This window comes from Sesamum indicum, linkage group LG10 (genome assembly GCF_000512975.1).
Source record: "Sesamum indicum cultivar Zhongzhi No. 13 linkage group LG10, S_indicum_v1.0, whole genome shotgun sequence".
Lineage (NCBI taxonomy): Eukaryota > Viridiplantae > Streptophyta > Magnoliopsida > Lamiales > Pedaliaceae > Sesamum > Sesamum indicum.
Genome location: NC_026154.1, coordinates 9,279,244 through 9,294,809, shown reverse-complemented (window position 1 = coordinate 9,294,809; position 15,566 = coordinate 9,279,244). Strand labels below are relative to the sequence as shown.

General features: G+C 44.8%; 3 protein-coding genes across 3 annotated transcripts; all 3 read left to right on the top strand.

Moving 5' to 3' along the window:
- LOC105172310 lies at positions 3,850-6,280 on the top strand. Its single transcript, XM_011093694.1, has 5 exons — positions 3,850-4,281; positions 4,363-4,718; positions 4,906-4,981; positions 5,091-5,747; positions 5,870-6,280. Exons 1-5 carry the CDS (start codon positions 3,850-3,852, stop codon positions 6,278-6,280), a joined length of 1,932 nt encoding a protein of 643 aa, XP_011091996.1.
- LOC105172309 lies at positions 9,362-10,693 on the top strand. The gene has a single exon (XM_011093693.1). The coding sequence runs from the start codon at positions 9,362-9,364 to the stop codon at positions 10,691-10,693; it is 1,332 nt and encodes a 443-aa protein (XP_011091995.1).
- Positions 10,736-13,051, top strand: LOC105172308. Its single transcript, XM_011093692.1, has 4 exons — positions 10,736-10,822; positions 11,057-11,790; positions 11,879-12,323; positions 12,419-13,051. Exons 1-4 carry the CDS (start codon positions 10,736-10,738, stop codon positions 13,049-13,051), a joined length of 1,899 nt encoding a protein of 632 aa, XP_011091994.1.

The window sequence follows — 15,566 nt, the reverse complement described above, 5'->3', positions numbered from 1 at the left end:
TTTAGGGCGCTCAATTACCCACATTCGGGCTTGGCCGAAAGATAGAAAAAACCTCGACTACCGGATCGCTTAGATGTGGTGAAAGAGTACAAACTCCAAAAATTGTCAAAACTGCGTTCTAAGTCTAGAAATTGCATCAATACCACAAAAAGGATGATATGAGTGACAGAGTTGGGAGAGAGTTGCATGGGGCATAGTCTTAATTTATTCAAAATTGCGGCCACCGGAGGAGCGAAAGGAAATCGCAGCCCGGCATCGAGGTGTTTGATAGAAAAAGCGCAAAACCCCTCGGGAGGACGGTGCATGCGATCAAAGGTAGCGGGAATGATGATATAATCGGAGGGTATATGGTATTTTTCCCTAATCTTATCGACGGGCGTTCTAACCTTGCTGACTACAGCTTTCCAAGGATTTTTGGCGAGTCTATCCTGGAATTTGGTGAGGGCCGAAGGGTCGGCGTGTTCATCTGTAAGTTTTGCTATGGGAAACTTTGTATTCCTCTTGGGAGAGGTAGAGAACGACCCGTGTGAAGACTCGGACACAGACCTACACACGGACCCTCATGCCGAACTAGACCCAGAAGACTCAGCAGACCCAGAAGACCCAGATCGCGGTTTAGAGCTAGACCGCGACTCAGAATTCGAGCTAGAGTTGGAAGACATCGTACCTTAAAGTAGGATGGCTCTGGAAGCTGCAGATCGAATGCGAGCTTGAAGTTGCAAGTCCTGGTCGCTTGGAGTCTATGCGTGAGGTAGGAATGAAAGTTCAAATGGGCGGTATATTTATAAGACAATCCCTCTAGAGATGCGCGCCGGGGATCAACCGACGAGATATCGCCACGTGTCATTGAGGCAACCGATCGACGGATGCAACTGTTCGACTTCCTCAAAGGCAACGAACTTGCACTTTGAAAAAGTGGGGGAGTAATGATGGGTATACATATATCACCCCTGCGAAACGACCATATTACGCTTCATTAAGGGCATTACAGTCATTTCGCGATCAGGATCCGCGTATTCTATAGCGGGTGGGTCCTAGAGGACCCGACCCGGACCGCACAGACTGACCGAAGACCCGGACAATGACGACCGTTCGATCAGAACATGAGCCAGCAGGATAAGGCCACGTGGCCCAGTCAACAGTGTCCAACTGTGTTCTATAAATAGACCCAGAAACACCGTTATTGAGGGAACTGTTATGCATTAATTGAGCTCGAACTTTTAGATCGGACACATTTCTCTCGATCAACCTAACTTGAGCGTCGGAGGGTCATTGTCGGGGACGTGCCCGATGAGCTCACGGTTTGTGTTTTATTCTCAGGGAATCCAAAATCTGGTTCGGAAGAGTTAGACCATCTGTAGTGAGATCGTCTCAGGAGATCGAATAATTCGACCTGGATCACACCCTGAGCAGCGGACCTCCTCTGGGGAATGAGATTGCCCATTCTTACACTTTTAGAAGCCATGATAGTACGCGCTGAAATAATATAATCAAGAGGTCAGTAACTGGGACACTAAGCCTTATAAGTGCCACAAATTATAGAAGAATAGTATACCAAAATGAGAAAGATCAAGGTCAAATAACACGGGCGACAAGCCAACAAGTTAAAAAGTTTCTTCTTGTCATAAACACTCGATAGTCGTACTCATAATTAAGAGTATATTCCAGCGGGCATCAAGAGGAGAACTAACAAATAAAAAATAGTCCTTCTAGTTAGTATATGAAATCTTATTGCAAGTTACCAGCATAATTCCCCTCTTACTAGTAAGATAGAAAAGACCTTTCTCGCCAATACTGAAGTTCAACTTGTGGAGAGCACAAAAATTATCGTTAGAAGGAACGATGCATAAATGGATCATCAGAATTATGAAAGCAGCGATGCTCCAAAAGTGCTGGGGGTAAGTTGGGAGATACAAACGCCTAATCTTCTTAGAATTTCTTCAATCAAAGGGTGCAAGGGCAACCGTAAGCTCGCTTCAAAATCAGCAACAAGAAGAGTTCGACATTGAAAGGAGGTAGATGAATTCTACTAGCAGTCCAGGATCTTTACATTAAGTTCCAGAATTTCTGCTAAACTTTTTGGAACAAATGGAGATCCTCTTGTGACAACCACATTTTTTCTAAACCAACAGGGACCTCTGGACCCAATGCCATAGGTCGCCTTAAGTCCTCTTAACACCACACAATTTTTTTCAGTTTAAATGAAATTTTCGTTAAATTTAACAAAAAAGTTAATGACAGGGTCAAAAGTACCAAAAATAAAGTTTGAAAACTAAAATTACATCTTTAAATTGTTTGAATACCAAAATCACATTAGTGACTATATTTGAGGATAAAAAATGCAATATTCCTATAAGTAATTTTGTAATGTGGTTTCTGGGATTATCATAGGGGGAAACAAAGGGTATTGCAATGGGTGTATGAGTGATATGTTGTAGTAGTTTGCTTGGAAATGGCAACTTTGCAGTTAAATGTTTGAATATTCGTCCAAATTTTGTTTTACTCGACTATCAAATATGATTTTGGAGTAGAATGTGTGTTAGATGGTAAGAACTGAAGTGGGTGTTTTCTGTTGGGAGTTCTCGGATGGAAGATGTCAACATTGCATCCAAGGCTGGCATTGGTTGATCACAGAAAAAACAGAAGGACAAAATAGAGAAGCAGAGCTCCCTTACAAAGACGCGCATTTGTGGAATGGAAACACGATTTCTCCTGTCTTATTAGTTTTACGTTTTTGTTAGATAGTTGGTTAATTGGTTTTGGGTTTGTTATTTTGTTATCAGTCATCTCTTTCCCCAGTATTTAACAGAGAACACTGTACAACAATTGTGATATGAAAAATTGGCCAAAGTTATGCCTCTACAATGGCAGCTAAATCAAATTCGCCATTGATTTTCCTTTGCTACATGGTATCACAGCCATCCTTGTGAAGGTCTCTCGATATCCATTGTTACATTTTTTTTCCCATTCTCTTTGCCATGGAGTACAACACCTCTATCGGACATGAGGCCACTTCAAGTGGCGTTTCAAAACCTAAGTTTATGCAACTGCAATCGTCTGACCATCCTGGAATGGTGATGGTATCAGCGTTATTCACCGGGAACAATTACTTTGCTTGGAGCAAGGCTATTAAGAGAGCCCTTACAGCGAAAATGAAGCTCGATTTCATCGAGGGGATTGCTATACGACCTCTAGTTAACAGTGATGAGTTCAAATGCTGGAATCGCATTGATTCCATGGTCACTACCTGGGTTTTGAACTGCATAACAAAGGAATTGGGAGAGTCTTTCATGTATGTGGGATCTTCACGTGAACTTTGGATTGAGCTAGAAGCGCGGCATGGAGAAAGTAATAGTCCTCTGATTTATCAATTACAAAGGGATATTGGGCAAGTTACACAAGGAAATTTATCTATTACTGAATATTTTACAAAATTGAAAAGGTTGTGGGATGAGTTCCTTTGCCTATAACCTACACCTCGATGCATTTGCACAGGATGCACCTGTAATGTTGACAAAGCAATGGACGACTTGAATGCTTCTAATCATTTGATGCAGTTTCTGGTTGGGTTAAATCCAATTTATGGGTAAACTCGCAGTCAGATTTTACTTCTAGAACCATTACCTATAGTGACTAAAGCATACTCTATGTTTGCTCAGAATGGAGAAGCAGATGCAAGTAAACATATGTAATATGGACAATGGTGTTGCATTCCAGGCTAGGGGGAAGAATTATAAGAAGAAAACCTTTGTAGATAAGAAAACCATCGTGTGTGATCATTGCCAGAAGGCAGGGCATACAAGAGACTCATGTTTTAAGCTGCTTGGAGTACCAGATTGGTAGAGAGACATGGCTGAACAGAGAAAGAAAGCTGGAGGTAGGGGGAAAGGTTTCGGTGCTCAAATGTCTGATGAGCCTAGTTCGACGATGGCTAAAAGCAAGCACTCTAACCTAGCTGATTTAGTGCGTATGGAGATGAAGAAATACATGAAGGAGGAAATACCACTTCATCCTTTAAAGATCAACTATGCACAGCTCGACAATTTTGCAGGTAGCAGTGCAATTTCTGCCTTTGGTCTTTCTAATTCTTGGATAATAGACAGTGGTGCAACACATCACATATGTGCAGATTTTAAACTGTTCCATTCTTACACTAAACTCACTAACCCAATGATCATACACCTGCCTCATGGACACTCACAATCAGTTTCACACATTGGTTCATTGCATCTTTGTTCCAGAATCGAACTGACCCAAGTCCTTCATATTCCTTCATTCTCAGTAAATTTACTCTCTGTCAGACAACTTTGTGCTTCGTTATCTATCCAATTTAGTTTTCTAACCTTTACTTGCACTCTGCAGGACCAGAAGACTAATAGAGTTCTTGCTACGGCACACTTGATTAGAAATCTTTACATTTTAGAATCAGTTTCTATACCTACGAAATCTGGGTCTCCTACCTATACTCCTTACTCTTGCATTGCTGATTTGAATCAATCTGACCTTTGGCATCAGAGACTAGGACATTTGTCCCATAATTCTATAAAACATATTGGTGATTTGTCGCAGCTGAATCACACTCTAAAACCTTGTGATATATGTCCACTTGCTAAAATGTGTAAACTGCCTTTTGAATCCAGCAAAATGCGAACAAAATATGTGTTCTCTCTTATTCATCTTGACATTTGGGGGCCATATAGGGAGCCTACTACATCTGGGTGCCAATATTTTTTAAGTATCATCGATGATTTCAGTCGTTCAAATTGGACATTCCTCATGAAATTCAAAACACAAACTTTGGAAATATTTCAAAACTTTTGCAAGTTAATCACTACTCAATTCAATAAGCAAGTGCAGTCCATTCGAACAGATAACGAGAGTGAATTTCTTAGTTCTTCTTTCCAGCATTTTCTTCGAAATTCTGGGATTGTTCATCAACTTAGCTGTGCTTATACTCCAGAACAAAATGGAGTCGTGGAGCGTAAGCACAGGTCGTTGCTTGAAATAGCCCGCTCCATCATGTTTCAAGCCTCTTTTCCTCGTCATTTTTGGGGTGATGCTATCTTGGGAGCTACATACTTAATCAATAGGTTCCAATAGCAGTTTTAAACTGGAAAACTCCATATGAGGTGTTATATGACAAGCCTCCCACATATTCTCATCTCCGTACAATTGGCTATTTGTGTTTTGCCATTAAACCTGAACCTCATGTTTCGAAATTTGATAAGAGGGCATCTAGATGTGTATTCTTCGGTTATCCTAGTGGAGAAAAGGCATATAGACGTTATGATCTTGAAACTAAATCCACCTTTGTTTCCAGAAATGTTCAGTTTCGTGAAAATTGTTTCCCTTTTGCTTCGGTCCAGGCATCCACTCAACGTATACCACTGGCAGTTATCCCCTTAACTGATGATGATCTTGAGGATAGTACTTCCATTCCTAGGACATCTTCTTCTCCCTCGTTTTCAATCCCTCCTGATCAGTATTCATTTAGTCCTTCCCCTGCAATTCTCAGGTCCATGCGAAGCCACAATAAGCCTGCGTGGCTTAATGACTTCATCTGTCATCTTCCTTCACTTGATCAATCTCCTGTCATCACTTCTTATGATCCTGCATATATGGGATTTGTGTCTTCACTTTCTATCTTGCAAGAGCCTAGAACATACAGGGCAGCAGCTTCCATCCCCCATTGGACTGAGGCCATGCGATGGGAAATTGCAGCCTTGGAACAAAATCATACTTGGGAGGTAGTTCCCTTACCACCTGATAAATCACCCATTAGATGCAAATGAGTTTATAAGACTAAGCTTCGGGAAGATGGAACTGTTGAACGGCATAAGGTGAGGCTTGTGGCAAAGGGATATCGCAGATAGAGGGTGTGGATTACACAGAGAGATTTTCACCTGTGGCCAAATCTGTAACAGTACGTTTGTTCTTTGATTTGACTACAGCTTTTCAATGGCCCCTTCACCAAGTCGATATCAACAACGCTTTCCTCCACGGGTATCTCGGAAATCTTCACCTCATTTCTCAAGTCAAGGTGTATCTTTATGGCCTATTCAGTATCAAGGACTTAGGTTGTGCACGCTATTTTCTTGGCTTACAAATTGCACGCTCTGCAGCTGACATTATTCGTGACTGTGGTCTCCAATCGGCCAAGCCTGTGGCTACTCGCTTGCCCTCTGGAATTAAACTCCATTCTGCTTCTGTTGCTCCTCTTGCTGATCCAGAACGTTACAGACGTTTAGTTGGGCGTTTATTGTACTTATGTTTCACTTGATCGGATACATCACATAGCGTACAACAACTTAGTCAGTTCATTCAGACTCCTTGCCAGTCTCATTGGCGTGCTGTGCGGCACTTAGTTTGTTACTTAAGCAGCTGCAGACCTTGGACTATTTTTTCCTTCCTTAAATTCGCTTCAACTGCAAGCCTTTTGCGATGCTGATTGGGGTGCCTGTCTCGACTCACGTTGCTCTCTCACTGGCTTTGCCATCTTCCTTGGGCCGGCCTTGATCTCTTGGAAAACGAAGAAGCAAAGCACCGTCTCACGCTCCTCTGTCGAGGCTGAATACCATAGTATGGCAACCACCTCTTGCAAACTTCAATGGATAGCTTATTTGCTGAAGGATTTTGGTGTTTCCATTTCCCTTCCTATTCCATTTCACTGTGACAATCAAGCTGCCATTCACATCATGGCTAATCCGGTGTTTCATGAGCACACGAAACACCTCGACATTGATTGCCATGTCGTGTAAAATTGCTACAAGTCAGGTTTTATTCTGTCCATTTTTGTTCGAGCCGTGATCAAGTTGCTGACTTGTTTACTAAATCTCTGCCCAAGCTCTCCTCTTCTGGTCTTCTAGGCAAGTTGGTCTTGTTTGCTGTCACCCCAAGTCCCACTTGTGGGGGAGGGGGGGTGTTGGGATTTCTCGGATGGAAGATGTCAACATTGCATCCAAGGCTGGCATTGGTTGATCACAGACAAAACAGAGGGACAAAATAGAGATGCAGAGCTCCCTTACAAAAACGCGCATTTGTGGAATGGAAACACGATTTCTCCTGTCTTATTAGTTTTACATTTTTATTAGATACTTGGTTAGTTGGTCTTGGGTTTGTTATTTTGTTATCAGTCATCTCTTTCCCCAGTATTTAACAGAGAACACTGTACAACAATTGTGATATGAAAAATTGGCCAAAGTTATGCCTCTACAATGGCAGCTAAATCAAATTCTCCATTGATTTTCCTTTGCTACATGGTATCACAGCCATCCTTGTGAAGGTCGCTCCATTGATTTTTCTTTTCTACATTTTCCTATTTCTCTGACATTATTTGTTGTCTTAATGTTTGCTAATTCCTGTCATCCTATGATAGACAGCAATAGTGAAGTGAATTAGAGCATGGATGTGAGTATAATCACGGCATCTCTGTCTCCATTTTGGCTGATCTCTTTTGGCAGACGCCAGTAAATGTTTGAGTGCCTTATAACTCAATCTCTATAGTTGATAGGTATCCACTACAATCTACTATGAAATGGCAGAAATAACCTTCATTAAGGGTATTAAGGTCCTTTCGCTAGAGGATCCGCGCCTCTTCTAACAGGCGGGTCGCAGAGGACCCGATTCGGTTCGAACAACAGCCTCGAAGACCCGGACAATCACAACCGTCCGATCGGGACGCGAGCCAGTAGGATAAAGCCACGTGGCCCAGTCAACAGTATCCAGCTGTGTTCTATAAATAGACCCAAAATGCCGTAATTGAGGTAACTGTTCTGCATTTATTGTGATCGAACCCTGAGATCGCACACTTTTCTCTCGATCAACCTAACAAGAGCGTCAGAGGGTCATTGTCGGGGACGTGCCCGACGAGCTCACTTTTCTTGATTTATTCTCAGGGAACCCAAAATCTGATCTCGGAGGAGTTAGCCATCTTTGACGAGTTCGTGTCTCGGGATCGCTGAATTCGAGCCGGATCAGTTGGCGCCGTCTGTGGGAACATCAGAGAATTATTGTCATGGAAGGTTCGTCGAGAAGAAACGTCGGGGAAGAAGAGACACCTAGGAAAGGAGGACCTATGGTACATATAACGAAAGATGACTTGCAAAGAATGATAGAAGAAGCTAGTCGGAACGCAATCGTAGAATACGAAACGAGGACCGCGACCCCTATGGTCAAAGAAATTGCTAAGAGACAATTATTCCAGACTGCCGAACCTCGTAGGGAATCAAGAGAGCAAAGCGAACCAGAGCAACGGAGTAAGAGACTAGCAATATCGGAAGCAGGTTCCAGTAGTCATATTCGGGCAAAGAAGCGGGAGCCCGTTATATGGAGAGCAGAGGTGGACAGCGTAGGAAGGCAGATCGAGCTGCTAAACAAACAGATCGATGAGTTAAAGAAGCAAGGAGAGATAGTCTCGCATAACAAAAGTTCTCCCTTTGGCAACGATATCTTGATTCAAACAGTCGAACCAGGGTTTAGGGTACCAGACTTACAAAGGTACGATGGAATGAAAGACCCGCAGGAACATGTTGCCGCGTTCGAGATGGTGATGAATTTGTATGGACAGCCGGGTCCCATCATGGCTAATTTATTCGCGACCACGCTCACAGGGAAGGCACAAGAGTGGTTCTCAAACTTGCCCCGAGGAAGTATTGAATCATACGAGCAACTCATACAGCAATTCAATTTCCATTTCGCGACCCACCTGTTCAACATTCGTCAGAGGGAGGATGAGCCTTTGAATAACTTCATGGGAAGGTTCAACAATGAGACCTTGGAGGTGCAAGAATTAAGGATTGATATGATCGTAAGCATCCTGATTCACGGGTTGAGGAAAGGTCCTTTTACATCTGCTCTCGCACGCGACCCGCCGGGTGATGTTGAACAGTTAATGGCTCTAGCTCAGAAATACATAGATGAGGAGGAGATGAATGCAATGAAAGACTCTGAGCAAAGAGAGTGCGAACAGGTGTCTAGACCATCATATGATAGTAGAGAAGGAGGCGGGAACAAGCAAAAACCAGAAAAGCCGAGAGAGCCTAAGTACCAGCCCAAGTACCACAACTACACTCCATTGGTCTTGTCGCGCGAGAAAGCACTGATGATGGTTGAAAATGCGGATGTTCTGCAATGGCCAAGGCACACTAGGTATACCCCCTCTAAAAAAATTTCTAACAAATATTGCAGATTCCATCGTGAGAGGGGGCACAACACGGAAGAATGCTTCCAACTCAAGGACGAAATAGAGAGGTTGGTGAGACAGGGAAATTTCCGAGATAGGGTCACCCCAAATTGCAAGGTCAATAAGGAGGCAAGGAGGAGTAGGTAGAGAAGTCGGGATCGAAATCCTGGTCTGTCGAGAATGGATAAAGCCCCACCCAGCGGAAACAATGCACCAACCAAAGGAGTGATCTACACTATTGTAGGGGGCTCGAGCTCGGGTGATTCGAGCAGGACCAGAAAGAGGTGCGCTAGAACCATGAGCTTGAGCAGAGGAAGAGAGTTCATCCTAAAAGTTGAGGAGGAAGAAGCTATTTCCTTTGATAGTTCAGACAGACCGAAAGAGAGTGGAGACATGAACGACCCGATGGTCATCAAGCTAGATATCGTGAATTTTATTGTTCATAAAGTGCTGATCGACAGTGGGAGCTCAACAGACATCATATTTAAAAGTGTGGTTGATAAAATGGGGTTAGAGAATGCCCGCCTCGAACCAGTGAAGACCCCTTTGGTGGGATTTGGAGGAAGTGAGGTAGCATCGCTAGGCACGATCGAGTTGCCAGTATCAATGGGTGAAGCGCCTAGGCGAAAGACGTTGATAGTGAAGTTCTTAGTGGTTGATACCCCGTTCGCGTACAATGTGATTTTAAGATCAGGCTTAAATTTGTTCAGAGCCGTCATCTCCACTTATTTCATGAAAATGAAATTCCCAACAGAGAATGGGACAGGAGAAGTCACTAGCGACCTGAGGGAGGCTCGTAAATGTTACAACCTAACACTGAAGGGGGAGCCCAAACAAAAGAAAATGAGAATCAAGGAAGATGCTGAGCCTCGGCCTTATGAAGCAGAACATTTAAAACCCAGCGATGAGTACAAGGTAGTACAGCTCGTACCAGATGAGCCAGACAAAACTACCAGGATAGGAGCGAACATGAAGGAAAGGGAGATGGCCATGATTGAGTTTTTAAGAAGTTACGTTGACATGTTCGCCTGGAGCCCGTTAGACTTTACGGGGATCAACCCTGAGGTCATTGTGCACAGACTGAACGTCGATCCAATGGCCCGACCGATACAGCAGAGGAAGAGGTCATTTGGTAGTGATAAGAATGAGGTCATCAAGCAGGAGGTTGACAAACTACTTAAAGTCGGGTATGTATCTGAGATCCAATACACTAATTGGCTTTCTAACGTAGTGCTTGTCCCCAAATCCTCCGGGAAATGGCGCATGTGTGTCGATTTCACAGATCTGAATAAAGCTTGCCCGAAGGATCCTTACCCCTTGCCAAGGATCGATGTCATGGTAGACTCAACGGCGGGGTTCGAAATATTTTCGATGATGGACGCCTATCAGGGGCATTATCAGATTCGCATGGCTGAAGAAAACAGAGATCAGACCTCGTTCATCACTGACAAGGGGATCTATTGCTACAACATGATGCCATTCGGTCTGAAGAATGCGGGCGCAACATACTAATGACTGGTAAACAGGATGTTTGGCGACCTCTTGGGAAAGACAATGGAAGTATACGTTGATGATATGCTGGTCAAGAGCAGGAGGTCGCAGGAGCATCTAGTACCTCGCGCAAGCATTCAGTATGATGAGGTCATATGGAATGAAGTTGAATCCGGATAAGTGCACTTTTGGAGTAGGAGGTGGAAAATTCTTGGGGTATATGATTAGCGAACGGGGAATTGAAGCGAATCCCGAGAAGATCCAGGCTATCCTAAACTTACGACCCCCATCCACGATAAAAGATGTACAAAAACTGACGGGGAAGATTGCTTCACTGAGTAGATTCATCTCGTGATCTGCGAATAAGAGCCTCCTTTCTTCAAGGTTTTGCGAAGGACCAAGAACTTTGAATGGAGTGGCGAATGTGATAAGGCGTTGCAAGAATTGAAAGAGTATCTAACAAAGCCCCCTTTGCTCTCAAATCCGAAGGAAGGGGAGACGCTGTTTTTGTATTTGGGAGTATCTGAGAATGCGGTCAGCTCAGTGTTGGTGAGAGAAGAAGGAAACAATCAAAACCCGATCTATTATGTTAGCAAGATGCTTCAGGGCGCTGAGTCAAGATATTCTGAGATGGAGAAGCTAGCCCTTGCTTTAGTTGTCACAGCTCGAAAATTGCGACCTTACTTCCAATCGCATAAAGTGGTGGTGCTGACGAATCACCCCCTCAAACACGTGATGTCGCGACCCGAGGCCTCCGGGAGACTAATTGAATGGGCCGTGGAATGGGGCCAATATGATGTAGATTACCAACCCAGGACCGCGCAGAAAGCGCAAGTGCTGGCGGACTTTGTGATAGAGTTCTCCAGCGATCCCAAGTCACCTTTGGCTGCTGAAGAACAAATTTCGAAATGGATGCTGCACGTGGACGGTTCCTCAAACGCTAACAATGGAGGAGCGGGCATATTGATCCAAGGGCCCAAGGGAGTTGAGATCGAGGTAGCAGCTGAGGCGGAATATGAAGCGCTCATCTTGGGGTTAGAACTCGCCTACGAAGCTGGAACCAGAGACCTGGAGGTTTTCACAGATTCCCAGTTAATTGCTTTACAAATTGAGGGAACGTATGAGACATGGGAAAGGACGATGACATCGTACAAGGAAATCGTTCAGCAATTAATGAGCAGATTTGAGAAATGTTCTGTTTTGCAGGTACCTAGAACAGAAAATGACAAGGCGGACACCTTATCCAAATTTGGAGCTGCAATGGACGGGATTAGAGATTGCAAGATTACAGCCTTGGTCCGTGAGCGATCAGCTCTCTCGAGCAGAGGAGGTACAGGTGGTCTTTGAAGCTGAGTCGTGGAAGGATGAAATTGTCAAGTACCTTGAGGACGGCACCTTGCCCGCCGATCCCGTTGCTGCGAAAAGAGTAAAGTTTCGAGCTGCTCGGTTCACCATGCTATCAGGTCAACTCTACAAGCGAATAGTGGATGAGCCCCTCTTAAAATGTTTAGACAAGGAGAGAGCCCTTTACGTGATGCGCGAGATCCACGAAGGAAGCTGCGGGAACCATTCTGGTGCGAGGTCGCTAGCACAAAAGATCACGCGGCAAGGATACTTTTGGCCGACCCTGGTCAAAGACTCTAGAGACTTGGTAAGAAAATGTGAAAGTTGCCAAAGATACGCGTCCCTGATACACCAACCTGCGACCCCGATTGAGCCATCAGAATAGCGTGTCCGTTCAACTAGTGGGGAATTGACATTGTTGGACCTTTTCCCCCCACTCAAGCTCAGAAGAAATTCATCATTGTGGCGGTAGAATACTTCTCCAAGTGGGTCAAAGCGAAGGCCGTGGCCAAGATATCCGAAAAGGAAGTCATTAACTTCATTTGGAAGAACATCATTTGCAGGTTTGGAATACCTAGAGTTCTAATATCTGACAATGGCACCCAGTTTCAGGGAAGGAAGATTACAGAATGGTGCAAGGAACTCAAGATCGCGCAACATTTTACAGCGGTCGCGAACCCACAAGCGAACGGACAAACAGAAGTGACTAACAGGACGATCTTGCAGCACCTGAAGACGCGCCTCGAGAACAAAGGATCGTGGGTTGACGAGCTGCCTGGAGTTCTGTGGGCTTACCGCACAACTCCACGATCCGCCTCGGGCGAAACCCCCTTCTGCTTGGTGTACGGAACAGAAGCTATTATCCTGGCAGAAATCGGAGAGGAGTCCCAAAGAGTCGCATTATATGACCCTGAAAGCAACCAAAACGAGCGAAGTTTCGATCTCAACGTGATCAAGGAGAAGAGGGATGCGGCACATGCCCGAATCCTGCACCATAAAGGGTTGATGATGAAGAGCCACGACCGCAAAATTTGACCACAATAGCTTCAGGTGGGAGATCTCGTGCTGAAGAAAGTAGAAGCCTCCAAACATGTGGGTAAGACATGTGGGTAAGCCATGGGAGGGGCCGTACAAGGTAATCGAGATCAGGAAAAAAGGTACGTATAGGCTGCAAGATATGTAGGGACGAAATCTGCCGCGCCCATGGAACATACAGAATCTAAAGAAGTTTTGCGCATGAGCATGGGAGTTCGCATCATGGTGCCTGTGAAAGGCCGTCAACTAGCTGGAGGACGCTTATTCTGGTGCCTGCGAAAGGCCATCAACCGTGGAGAGATCGCATTATGGTGCTTGTGAAAGGCCATCAACTGCGACAAGATCGCATTTTGGGTGCCTGTGAAAGGCCATCAACTAGCTGGAGATCGCTCATTTATGGAGCCTGTGAAAGGCCGACAATTACGAAAACTACATTCAAGGTTAGGAAGGTCGCGTTCTTTGTATTAGAGAACAGTCATTAATGCATAGGTTAACACCGGAAAGTACTCGTACAAACTATAAATCTTCTTGAGCAATGTTAATGCCAATCTACCTTTTCATGTGACATTGCTTTGTTTCGAATGTTAATTTTGTGTTTATCCTTAAAATATTACCAAATTCCTCAAAACGCGACACGCCAACTGAAAAAGAGGCACCCAACTACGCGCGAATTGAAAAGGACGCGTTCAACTCGTGCGATCTGAAAAAGATGCACTCTTCGTGCCAACTGAAAAAGAGGTACCCAACTACGCGCGAACTGTAAAAGATGCGTTCAACTCGTGCGATCTGAAAAAGATGCACTCTTCGTGCCAACTGAAAAAGAGGCACCCAACTACGCGCGAACTGAAAAAGATGCGCTCAACTCGTGCAATCTGAAAAAGATGCACTCTTCGTGCCAACTGAAAAAGAGGCACCCAACTACACGCGAACTGAAAAAGACGCGTTCAACTCGTGCAATCTGAAGAAGATGCACTCTTCGTGCCAAATGAAAAAGAGGCACCCAACTACACGCGAGCTGAAAAAGACGTGTTCAACTCGCGCGATCTGAAGAAGATGCACTCTTCGTGCCAAATGAAAAAGAGGCACCCAACTACACGCGAACTGAAAAAGACGTGTTCAACTCGCGCGATCTGAAAAAGATGCATTCCACAATTAAAAAAGGAGAGATCAAATAAACTGAGATAGAAGGGGGCGAATGTACGTGCTGCCAAAAGATTTGTTTTTTTCATTGATGAGGCATCATTTACAGAGCCATATCAAAAATTCGGACCCTTCAATATCAAAAAATTACAATCCAAGCAAACCATCAATGGAAGGAATTGTTCAAACAAAGCCAAGATTCTATTACAAAAAGTTTAAGACCAGATCACATCAAGCATCAGCCTCAGCTTCCAGCTCTTCCCTCAAAGCAGCGAACTCATCATCCTTAAGGTCGGGCTCAGCAGGATAGGGTTGGAGATCTCCATCAAGCGTGATGTCCAGCTGACCGCGGTCCAATGACTCTTGAAAGCTGCCACATTTTTCGATTTGGGCCTCACACGTCTTGTAACCTTTGGCGAAAGAGTCAGCAGATTTGATCTCTACAGCGGTCACGAAAGTGTCCGTCTTCAAGAAATCGCGAACTGTGGACATTCGAGAGCTGGCCAAGATTTGATGATATTCTTCTACAGTGATGCGACCAGCTTGGCCTTCCTCCAACCCCCGCTTGTGGCCTTCTACCAGGCCGACCTCCCTCCCAGCATCGAATCTTTCTTTCTTCCCATCGGCGAGTGCGACCTCTTTAGCCTTCTCCGCTTCTGCGAGTTGGCTCTTCAGCCCTCGGATCTCCTCAAGCAGAATCTGCATTTCGTCAGCGTGTTTCAGATCCATTCTATCCCGCTCTGCCAGCTGGGCCTGAAGATCCTACACCTTCCTATCGGATAATATGAAACTTCTCCGATAGTTGGTGCATTTCATGGATAAGCTTCGAAAGAAGATTAATGCCTGCGATATCGAATGAAACCAGTTAGAAACCAAACGCTGGAGCAACGATCAGCAAATAAGAGAATACCTGCAGTTGAGCATGGACCCCATATTCCTCGACTCTAACGGGGTTGTTCGCTACTAAGGAGCTTTGGTCGCGAAGTGAGGTGAATGAGTCATAGAGATCGAAGGATTCACCCCCCGCTTCAGAAAAGAGCATCGAGCTGGAAGAGTTGTCCCACCTTGGAGACGCTCGATCTCCCTGGGACTGACCGCCTCTCAAGGCTTCCCTACTCTCTTCCCAGCACAAAGCGAGGTGAGCTAACCTCAAGAGCCTTTCTCGTTCCTCGGCTTGGCTGGTCTTCTCTGCGGCTTAATTACCCTCCTGCTCAACAATTTCGAACGGTGGGGCTTAGATTTCGAAGAGCCAGAGGGTTCTACTAGCTCTTTCTCCTTTGCCTCATCCCCGTGCACGTGCTTGTGCGAAGCCCGTTTCCATTTTTTAGATCTGTCCCCGCTGTCGGGATAGCATCTCTCCGGCTCGGCCTCCTGA